The following is a 12,054-nucleotide window of genomic DNA, read 5'->3' on the forward strand; positions in this document are numbered from 1 at the left end:
AATATGAACATGTTTTTTTACCTGCGCCAAAACATCCATGTCAAGACACTAATCCCAGTAAAGCTAACTACGTTCCTCTTTATTTTTGTACTAGCGAGAGTCTAGCGAAAGTCCACTGATTCCTGGAATGAGGAAGCCGCCCACCTGAAGGCGAGGAGAGATCCTTTTTCTCTCTATCGCTGTAGTTCACAAATAAACATTTATCGCCGCCTCTCTCTCTCTCTCTCTCCATGGGATCGAGTTTTGAGTTAGCGTCTTTGTCTTTTTTCCCCGCGATAGTCTTTGTGCAAATAGCCCCCTTTATTATGACTATCTTGGCGCGCTCCCTTTATTGTTTACGCCCTTGACGTCAACCGTGGGAAAGCCACTTCCGTCGTCTGCTCTTTGCTTCCTGGAGAGGGGGGAGGGGGGGAGGGGTTGGTGAATAAGTTTATTACGCCGGCAATTCTCGACTCCGCGTTAGCAGCGTGTGGTATGGTGGGGAACAATGCTTGTTTTTGGTGACGTCACGTGATTGCACGACCGTGAGGAACCGGTCCACCGCGTTGATTCTGCCGCGGCGAGCGACACATAGCGCTGCGGGACCCGCTATGGTGCGACTCTTTCGCACGGTCGCTTCCTTTCCCGTCATGGTCACCTTTTGTGGACTTTCGGCGCCAGAATCAAAAGAAAAATAAATACAAGGGTGCGCCTTAGTTTCGTCTGATAAAGCGCGAGTGAAGCGGGCTGTCTGCGCTTAACTCTGTCGGCTCTTGTGCTCCCGCGTGGAGCTTTTTTACGTGGAAGCAGATTCTAGAACTTTCAAAATGACGGCATTATTCTGACGTGATTCGAGTGTACAGCGGGTTCGGTCCAAGCGCCACAGCGCGAGACCTGCTCAACCTGGAGTAAAAGAGGGCGAGAGCACAACGCCAGCGGGTCTCTGTCGGGGTGAGTATTCGGTGTCGCTTCTTTTACCCTTCTTTCGGCCTTTGATTGGCACACATATTTGATTCGTGCAAAGCTGGCCGCTGCGCACGCGTGATTCCGCAATTAGCTCCGAACTTCAATCGAGATGGGTTATTGCATTCATGCTCTTTCTGCGATTGTTCACATTGGGCACCAGCTTTTTTCATTCATGTGATGCGTGCGAGGTAGTCATCAGAGAAGCTCCCTCGCGGTCACAGGCACGCTTGCATAGCATATTTATGCCTGGCCCGTCTATGGTGCGATCGCTTTACGATAGGAAAACAGCATTTATGCCGCTTTCACGTGACAAAGTCAGCATAATATAAAGAATCACTTTATATGAACTTCGTAAGTTGCGAAAGGCGGTCGACCTGTAGAGGTTGCAGTCACCCATTAATATATTGCGCAATCAACGCATAGCCGAAAGAGACGTTAGTACCTTGGCACATATATCTACATGAATTGCGCGGCTAATACGATTATCCTAATTAAAATTTTAGCATACTGGTCTAGAAAAGTGTCAGGCAATGTACACAATATCTCCTCTATCCTTCACTACATGCTAGCAGAAGGTATTTCAAATGTTGGATAAGGAAGTGCGAGATGTCAGCATTAGTGCGGAATATCGCACCAACCTGCGGTCTAAATATGATACGTTGTCCTGTCAGCAGCGCAGGCGGGGACTTAATCTTGTGACTGTTTCCACTATTAATGAAAAGAAATCGAATGTTATGCTCAAAAGCCAGCTGTCCAGGAAAGTTGTGTCCGTTACTGGCAATCAGCATCTGCATTCAACGAAGAGGTATGTTTATAAAGGCGCCATTAGACCAAGGAGACGAGAAGGAAATGTGCAGACTAATAGAACTGAGTTGAAGCTCACACAGAAGTCCCTCGCAAGTTATCCTTGAGAAGGAAAGTGTATACAAGGGTGTTTGTCCTGCGCAAGTGCATATTTGTTAGCACAGGCTCAATGCCCTTATAAGTTTCGGTGCCGTATAATACCGAAACTTGCAGGGTAATCAGTAAATCTGTCAAAATCTGCCTATGGAATAACCGTTGACAGGAATTCACGGCGCTACATGGCAGCAAACGCGGGAAGCTATTGCTCAGTTCGTGACTTGGAGGAATCAGGTTGTGTAATGCACCTGCTTTATGCTTTCTCCTCAAAGAGAAAGCAAAAAAAGAGAAAATCTTCAATTCCTCGTTCTCTGTATATTCAAGCTCAAGAAATCAAAACTAACAGTAGCACTAACTTCTTAGTTCTTGTTATTGACTCCAAGCTAAAATTATGCGACCATGTGTTGCCACTTATTGGTAAAATCGCACCAGGACTTCGCGTACTCATTCGTGCTCTAGCTTTTTTTGAAATGAGAACATTTATCCTTTTATATTATGCATTTATTCACAGTCATACCAGTTAGTGTATTGAATCATTCATGGGGCAGCACCTATAATGTCCATCTATCACCTCTCCTAACCCTTCAAAAACAGGCTATTCGCATTATTTCTTTTCCCCCTCGACAATCGCACTCACTCCAGTTCTTTATTAACAATGGCGTATTGCCTTTATCGCCATCTTGTAACTATAATTTTGGTGTATTAGTTTTCAAAGACTTTCATCGCTATCTCCACTTCGATATAATTCAATGATACATATTGGTTAACGCTAAGTGCACCCGTTTTTTCTGTTGAGGGCAATCTTCTTTTGCCTAACGTACACACTAACTATGGAAAACAAACTATTCATTGTTCTGCTATATCACTATGGAACTGCCTTCCTAGTAACTCCCTTTGCATCTTCAAACGTCACTTTTAAATTTATCGTAAAGACGTGTTGCATCAAGGTATTGCTTTTTTAATATTTTGTGCCGGTTTTGTTTTGTATTTTCTGTAGTCCTTTTATTTTGGTAACTTGCTTTTATTATATGATTATGCATGCCATCAGTGCACTTATCTCGTCTTTCATTCGCTTATTAATTTTTCACGTATGCATTGTTAGTTTCGCTTTATTTCTCGATTTGCAATTGGTCATAAGGGGTATCGCCTGCAGTTTTTACTTTGGGACCCCTTCCTGTATAAACGTTTCTTGTACTAATTTACTTATCAGTGAAATTGAATTGAATAATGGATGCTACACTCAGAATAGGTGCCAAGGAGATAACACGCAGCGCTAGCGATTCGGGGAGAGTGGAGCTGGAGTTCGCTGGAAGAGGCCTGCGTTACGCAATGGGCAGCACTACGGGTAGCCTCTTTCAAAAACACACCTCTAGAGTCACCGCTCAAAAAAAAAAAAAAACAGAACAAGCGGCTGTTCCGATAACCACTGCTGTCACTGCAGCGCACGAAGAGGCCACACAAGGGTCGGCGGTCGGTAACGAAGAGGCGCGCTCGATCAGCCGAGCGTCGAGCATGGGAGGCGACCCCGAGGCCACCGGCGCGCTGCCGGCGCACCAGAAGGTGCTCGGCCTGGCGTGGCGCACGGTGCGCGAGGCGCTGTTCCTGCTCGAAGTGGGCACGCTGTGCGTGCTCGCTCTGTTCGTGCGCAAGGGCGTGTGCCGCTCCGAGGCAAGCATGGAGGGAAAGACGGTCATCGTCACGGGTGCCAACGCAGGTGAGACACGGCTCGGGCACCGCGGTATGGCAGGCAGCGCGGAGAGCGGGGCCAAAAGAACGACGGAGCGCTCGTCGTTCTTTTGGTCCCTGTCTGTATGTACGAGCTGCAAGTGATGTTTGCAATCGGTGGAAGAAGATTTATCCGCGAAAGGTTTTGGGCACGCATAGCTCTTGTATGTGGATGCCGAGTTTTTTGTTGTTTGCTTTAGTTTTTTCATCAATGTAGCACCACAGGTGAAAATTTGGTTACCACGACACTAGTCAAAATTTTCGATATTTGACGAGTGCTGCTTTGCAGCCTCGAATACTAACATCGCAGTGGTCGAACTCAGCCACGTGCACTGTACACAGGTCGATTTGAGGCTGCGTATACGTAAGCTGCGAGAAAACCTTTCTCACGGCATCCATTATTTTCTTCCGGCAAGCGCACCTCCCATATTTGATTTGAACTCACTTGTACGGTTCAATTGCATGTCACGCAAGCATTATACCTGCAAGGTTCCAGGCCACCAAAATACCCGAGACACCTCCATGGACATTGCCGAGACCACTAATGAGGCTTCAGATACCCGGAATTATTAAGAAATTCCACGTTTCTTCCAGTGGCTTGAAACAACTCACCCTGTCCCATATATATATATATATATATATATATATAGCAGGATTGTACAAGTATATATCGATGGTTCGGTCACATGATCTGCCACAATTTGGAATTACTCTACGATTACAATGAGACCACAAATCGACATCTACGGCTGCGGGACTTGCGGGAATATGGGAGGCTGTCCGTTTTATGAGAATGGAGACACCTTATCAATGGTCGGTGTTCTGCGATGCCAAATCAGAGCAACATGCACTAAAATGATCTTCAAAGAAAGGACCATATTACCTGCTTGTGCTGGAAATTGCACAACTTCATCACAGTCCCGAGTTAGGTGGCCACGTGATCACTTTTCAATGGATGCCCAGTCATTGTGGTGTGATTGGCAATGAACTCGCTTACAGTGAGGCAAGATCGGCCTTCGCTTTCTCTGAGGAAGTACGGATTGCGTACTCACGACCTGACAACAACTCTGTGATCAAGGCACTCATGCAGGACCTTACAAAGGCATACAGAGCCCACGGTGACAACATCCACGGACGCCTATATATTATCGACCCAGACGGTAAATTCTGTTTGCCCCCGAAGGTTACGCGGGGCAAAACGTCATTGCTACACAGGATTTGGCTGGGCGTTGCTTTCACCCGTCGCTACGCGCACATCATCACCCAGTCGAACATGCCTGATTGCGAGCACCGCCAGACGCCTGAAGCGCTGGAACACATACTGTGCGATTGCCCAGCATATATGCTGACGCGAATGACGTTGGAAAGTTCCCTAGCCAGCGTTGGTAGGCAACCACTGTCGGAGGACGCTGTCCTCGGCCCATGGCCTGACACTTGCAACTTCAATGCGGGCAACTAAAGCGCTGTTGAAGTTTCTGCAGGACACCAAGCAAGACCAGCGGCTGTAGTATGGCAACTGTCTCATATACATAAGCACTCACCACTTCTCTTATCATCACCACCCACCTCAGTACTTTCACTTCACTTCCCTCTTCCCTAGTGCAGGGTAGCAGACTACAGCGCACTAGCACAGGTCGACCTCTATGTACTTCCTGTCAATAAATTCGATTCTGTTCACTTGTATGGTTAAGTGTCGCGGCGTTTCGAGTTGTCGCTCACTTGCTACCAGGTCCCGTGACATGGTCTCGACCGGGTGAGCTGCGTCTTCGCCTCAAGAATCAGGAAACGACGACGAAGGCGGGCATCGTGATGATAAAAAAAACATAGAAAAGGATGTATCCACTGGTACATGGTTGTGACTCGACGCGCATATGAATTAGGCATTTCTTCCTCATATATTGATAGCCTGAATTTTTTTCTTCAATAAATGCATCTGCGCTTGTGCCTGTGTCATATATATTTCATGTTGACATTGTCGAATAAACCGTTGAATGTAGCGCTTGTCCTACGTATGACCTTGGTTTTGTGACGTGCCTCTTGTTTGCACTTTAAAATATTTGTCATATAAGTTTAGCGTCACTGGTGGCTACTACGAGTCTATCGCTATGTTTCCAGGAGAAAGAATACGGCACGTGTACCAGGCGAAAATATTCGCTACCACTTCTGAAAGGGTAATCTTGCATAGACAGCCTCTTCTGTTTCTTGTATATTGTGTGGACCTTCTCGCAACAACAGGCATCGGCAAGGCCACAGCCACGGACCTGGCAAAGAGGAAGGCGCGCGTCATCCTCGCTTGCCGGAACATGGAGAGGGCCAAACGTGCCGCGCAGGAGATTTTCGACGCCACAGGGCAGGTGGCCGTGGTGAAGCAGCTCGACCTCGCGTCGTTCAGGTCCGTCAACGACTTCTGCGACGATGTGCTGAAGACGGAGTCGCGCCTCGACGTGCTGATCAACAATGCTGGCATCGTTACAGGTATGTGACATGCCTTTCTATTATCCGCGTCACAAAAGCTTCACTTTTAAAAAAATCATGTGCAAAATAAGGGACACAGTATGGGTCTCTAAAATTTGATTATGCATCTCGCCAGCGCCTACAGTCGCTGTGATGGAAATGTCACACAATAAGATTGTGGTTGTTTGTACTGTATGGGATTATTAGGACGACTTCTATTGCATTCGTTTTTTATAACCGTACTATAAGTTAGGCACTTTTACAGAAAAGAGCTAGAATTCTGAGGCAGTCGGCACTATACTACGGGTGCTTAAAGATTTGACCAATAGGCGATATTGAAAACGCATGGTGCTCGCGCAAGACTGGTAGCGAGCGTCCGCCATATTTCCTATGGCGTAGCTGCGAGGCGGCTGCATGTTGATAAGCTCGGCGATTCTCACCTCCTAACTATTCAAGCCTCCAAAATGCAACAATTGTATTTACCTCCTTGTGATCACCGGACAACCAACCAGCTTCAATTACAGGCTAGGAACAAGTCGCTATATGACCTTCTGAGGTATTGAATGTACGGCCGGCCGCCAGTAATAAAAACCATGCTGCTTTGAAACTGAAGCCTACTCCGAGCGCCCCCCACCCTTTGTTTTTCGTAGCGACGTAGGCTTCGAACACGAGCCCTGTAATATTACTTTTCCGCTCTCGAATTTCCCCGTGATGGTTCTAAAAAAGCTCTGCAGTTGAATTCAGTGATACGATGCACAACATCCATTGCATCCGGCAAAAACCTCATGAAATATGTGTCACAGAACTAGTGCTATTCGTCGGAACTGACAATAAACCTCCATGCGCGCAACTAATAAAGGATGCGAAAGCTTCATATTAGTGGTACCCTGGCTCTAATGAAATCACGCCGTCCTCCAAAAATACTAGAATATCTTGGAGGAGTGTTATTTATTTATTTATTTATTTATTTATTGCGATAGCAGTTATATTGTTACGGGGAGAAAATATATCTATTTACAATGCCTACAGTCAGAAGGTAGTAGCTCAGTAGCCAGGGTAACACCATCTACCGATCGTCGAGAAACTTCAACCGTCTCTTCACCTCACAACGTCCTTTCGCCCACAGCGGCACAAACTCGTACGTGACATTAACCCCCGGCTGCAGAAAGCATCGTCTCGATGCTTCCTAGGGTGTCGAATCAGTGGTCGAGTTACAGGGCTTTAGTCTCGAAAAGTGCACGATATCAGTTCTTGGTGTGGTAGAAGACGTCGAAGTCAAAGGTAATATCTCATATATGAGGCTGGCGACTTGGCGAAGAACTTAATATGGCCCGACGAATCGCGGCAGCAGTTTTTCGCAAAGGTCGACGCGACGGGAGGGTAAGCAAAGCCGGACATGTGACCCAGGGCTGAAATGAACGTCCCGGCGATGACAGTCGTAACGGTGTTTTTGGATAGTCTGAGGCGCCACGTTACGGTCACGGGCAATGCGACGTGCTGTGGCCGCGAGAACAATGGCGTCGTGAGCATAGAACGTGGTAGTGTTGCCATCGGAAGGGAGCAGCGAGTCAAGAGGTAGGAATTTGTCACGGCCATATAGTAGATGGAACGGAGAATAACCAGTAACACGACGTCGTGACACGACGAATTGTATGCAAACATCACGAAGGGCAAGGTGCAGTCCCAATCACGGTGATCATCAAACGCGTACGTTGAGAGCATGTCCGTGAGTGTACGGTTGCGACGCCCGGTAAGTCCGCTTGTCTGTGGGTGGTAAGGCCGTCGTGAACTTGTGGGACGTGGAGCAAGAGCGAAGGAGGTCGTCGACAACCTTAGAAAGAACACAGTGGCCTCTATCAGTGAGTGGTTGACGTGGGGCACTATGATGGAGGATCACTTCATGGAGGAGAAAATCAGCCACATCAGTTGCACAGCTCGTAGTGAGGACCCGCGTTATGGCATAACGCGTGGTATAGTCTGTCGCAACGGCCACCCACTTGTTGCCCAAGGACGAAGTTGGAAATGGGCCAAGCAGGTCGAGGCCGACGCGGTAAAATGGCTCACTGGGGATATCTATAGGCTGAAGGCGCCCAACGGGAGTCAGTGGAGGCTTCTTGCGGCGTTCGCAAAGTTCGCAGGCAGCGACGTAGCTTCGAACAGAGCGAAATAGCCTAGGCCAGAAAAATCGCCTGCGCACACCGTCGTATGTACGGGAGACAACCAAATGACCAGCAATGGGCACATCATGTAACTGCGAGAGAATTGTTGAGCTCAGGTGCTGGGGAACGATGAGAAGCAGTTCAGCATCTTGTTAATTCTTATTGCGCCGGTATAAGGTCCCGTCCTGGAGAAAAAACAAACGGAGGGAAACGTCCTGTTGCTCCGAGGTAAGGCGTTCGATGAAGGATCGCGAATATGGGTCACGACGCTGCTCGTCGGCGATGCGTGAGAAGTCGGAGATCGACAAAACGCAGGTATCTATCGGTTTCGGTGCCATCGAGAGGGCCGACAGGATAGCGGGAGAGGCAGTCAGCCTCCTTATGTAGCCGCCCAGATTTGTAGGACACGTAAAAGGTGTACCCTTGCAGGCGTAAAGCCCAGCAGCCAAGACAGCCTGTCGGGTCTCTGAGTGAGGATAGACAACACAAGGCATGATGATCTGTCACGACGGTGAAATGGCGACCGAACAGGTAAGGGCGGAACTTAGCAATGGACCAAATAAGGGCCAAGCATTCACGTTCTGTAATGGAGTAGTTGCGCTCTGGTGCTGAAAGAAGATGGCTAGCATACGCGATCAGGCGATTGGTGTCCCGCTGTCGTTGGGACAAGATAACGCCAATGCCATGGCCGCTGGCATCAGTGCGAACTTCTGTGTACGCATGTGGATCAAAATGACCCAACATAGGTGGATTGATAAGGCGACTGATAAGAGTTTAAAATGCTGCAGCCTGGTCGGGTCCCCAACGAAAAGTGGTGTCCTTTTTGAGGAGGCCTGGAGAGGACGAGCGATTTAGGCAAAGTTCTGAATAAATCGCCGAAAATACGAGCACAGCCCTAGGAAACTTCGGACATCGGTAGAAGAACGTGGAAGTGGAAACTCACCAACGGCACGAAATTTATCAGGATCAGGCTGGACGCCAGCAGCGTCAACCAAGTGACCAAGTACTCGTATTTGGCTTTGGCCGAAATGGTCTTTTGCAAGATTGAGTTATAGGCCAGTTCGTCGAAGAACAGCGAGGATAGCTGAAAGTCGGTGGAGGTGGCTCTCAAAGGTCGGTGAAAAAACAATGACGTCATCAAGGTATCAGAAGCATGTGCTCCATTTGAATCCGCGCAGCAGAGAGTCAACCTAAGCTCGAAAGTAGCAGGGGCATTACACAGTCCGAAAGGCATCACTTTGAATTGGTAGAGACCATCTGGGGTGACGAAAGCGGTCTTTTCGCGATCTCGTTCATCTACTGCGATTTGCGAGTAGCCAGAGCGCAAATCAATCGATGAAAAATAACTGGCACCATGTAAGCAATCCAGCGCGTCATCAATACGCGGAAGCGGGTACACGTACTTTTCGGTTATCTTAATGAGGTCACGGTAATCGATACGAAATCTCCAGATATCGTCCTTCTTTTTAACCAAAACGACAGGTGACGCCCACGGACTGCAGGAAGGCTCGATTATATCTTTGGAGAGCGTTTTGTCCACCTCCGTTTGGATCACCTGGCGTTCAGCCGCAGACGCACGGCGGGGCCGCCGGTGTAGCAGCCTCACCAGTGTGGATCGGATGGGTGGCGGCACGGGTTCGACCTAGCGGGCGATTGCCAAAATCAAAGATGTTCTTTTCTTTCTTTCTTTACTCATTTATTGAAGACATTCCTTACAAAAATGCCTCGGGGGACGCGACAAAAGGCACTGAACATTCCTGACTGGGCCTCGCCGCCCTTGGCAGCTGCGGTCACGCAAGCACATAAATTAATAACAAAAAGTATAGAATAGAGAAGCGGCAAATTGAGACACGGTAAAACTTAGACATCAATAACTGTTCTTTCTTTCTTTTTTACATCAATAACATAAATACAAATACAATAAGATACATGATACATGTATGACGAAGCTGCAGTCGCCCGGGTACAGAAAATACATCGGACTTTCACAATGAAAAGCAAAGACTCACAGAGTAAGCGGAAACCAACTAGGATCAGTCCCGCAAGATTTTTGGTCTTTATCAAGAAAAAAATTTCAGACCATTTTTCTGAAAGTCTGCACCGAGGTAGCTCCAACGAGTGCTTCAGCTATTTCCGGATATTCGTTAAGAAAGTCTGGTATCGCCACATTTTATACGGGAACGTCACCTGGGTATTAAATTCTTTCGTAGGCAGTACGGACCAGGTTTCACTTGATATTTGGTTTGGAAAAGTGTTGTTCGGTGCTGATGCAAAATTAATAGGACCAGTTTATATTCATACAATTTATGTATGGGCAGTGACTTATATGATTTAAAAATGGGTGTAGTGTCTTCCGAAAGTTCTAAATTTCAGATTGCACGCACCGCTCGCTTTTGCAAGGAAAAAAGACAGTCTAGGTTGGTCTTAGTCGTTGTTGATCATACGAAAAACAGTACCATAGCCGGGAATGAATAAGCGCGTAGTATATCTGCCTTTTCACCGCAGACGGGGTATAATCTCTTGTTTCATAGGACATTAGAATACGGCGAAGGGCGTCGGCATAAGTAGGTCGTAAATCAGTAGCTATTATTGGTGTAAACTTGTCGTTGGGTGAAGTAAGAGGGGCAGAAGCTGCAGCAGTGTCGAATCGTGGTTCGGCGTAAGAGCAGTTACTCCACAGTCTTCCAAAGGGGACGGGACAGCAAGACATACACCCTCAGGAAGCTCTTGCAGACACGAACCAAAGTTCAGAAGAAGAATCCACGCTTGATTGTTGATAGGAGTTACAATTGAGCTTGGTAGTGCTATTTGGCGGGCCAGGAGGACGTCGCAAAGTGGAGACACTACGTAAGGACCATATCGAAGTGGGGGAGAAGGCGACATGACGTAAATCGCAGCGTCAGGTTGCAGTCGAACAAATTTAGTAGAACGAAGGCGGGACTTGTGGTCGTCGGTCGGGTCGGCAAAGTAATGGGGCAGCTCAAGGCCAAGGGTGCCAGTTGCACAGTCAATAAGTGCTGAATGGCCAGTAAGAAAGTCTATTCCAAGAATCACTACGTGGGGACACTCGGCCCGTACAGTGAACAGGACTAACACTGGACGGCCGGCAATGGTAACACGGGCGGTGCACATTCCCATCACGGCTGTTGTACTGCCATTAGCTACTCGGACGGCAGGCGACTACGCAGGTGTCAGGACTTTACGGAGACGGCTACAAAGATCTGATCGCATAACCAACACCTGAGCTCCAGTATCGATGACGGCTTGAACGGGTACATCACCAACAAAAATTTCGACAAGGTTCGGTCGAGCAGCAGGGGTCAGCAGAGGTTTTGCAGTCCGAGTCGTCAATGCAGCAGCAGCTCCGGGGGCTGCATTGCTTAGTTTCCCGAGAAGCGGCCCGCGTAGGACGGGGATGAAGGACGACGAGGTGTGGGCGAACGGGACTGACGGCATTGCGCCGAGGGCGAGCGGCTAATGGTGTTTCCCCGAGGTGGAAGGCCGGCATTATATGGTTCAGAGAGGGATGATAGAGGCCGAGGGTCAGGGTCGAAGCGGCGATCAACATATAGTCGAGGCGAGAAGTACCAGAGTCTACTACGGCAGTGGCGGGAGGTGTGACCGACCCGGGAGCAAGCAAAGCAAATTGGCCTGTCATCCGGTATTCGCCACTCAGAAGAGTTCCGATATCGATTCGGCAACGACTGACTTTCGAGGTGCAGCAGAGGTAGTGACAGGTGCGGTAGGGATGGGAGACGTGGGCGGACGGCAGACTGGATGTCCATGTTTGCAATTTCTTGGCGGACAATAGTAGCTTCAATGAGCAAGATGGTTATGTTGTAATGCATATGGGGGCAGTGAGAACTTGGAG

General features: G+C 48.2%; 1 protein-coding gene across 2 annotated transcripts in view; it reads left to right on the plus strand.

Moving 5' to 3' along the window:
• The first annotated feature begins 544 nt into the window (after positions 1 to 544).
• The window catches only part of LOC142571306 (retinol dehydrogenase 12-like), a 71,645-nt gene continuing 60,135 nt past the window's right edge, over positions 545 to 12,054 (plus strand). The window contains exons 1-3 of one of the 2 annotated variants that reach the window (XM_075679561.1): positions 545 to 930; positions 3,287 to 3,559; positions 5,806 to 6,045. In XM_075679561.1, the coding sequence (XP_075535676.1) occupies positions 3,358 to 3,559; positions 5,806 to 6,045 (442 nt within the window). In that variant the 5' untranslated portion in view covers positions 545 to 930; positions 3,287 to 3,357. The remainder of the gene's footprint in view (positions 931 to 3,286; positions 3,560 to 5,805; positions 6,046 to 12,054) is intronic. The other variant, XM_075679560.1, reaches the window with a different exon arrangement.

Source organism: Dermacentor variabilis, chromosome 2 (genome assembly GCF_050947875.1).
Source record: "Dermacentor variabilis isolate Ectoservices chromosome 2, ASM5094787v1, whole genome shotgun sequence".
Classification (NCBI taxonomy): domain Eukaryota; kingdom Metazoa; phylum Arthropoda; class Arachnida; order Ixodida; family Ixodidae; genus Dermacentor; species Dermacentor variabilis.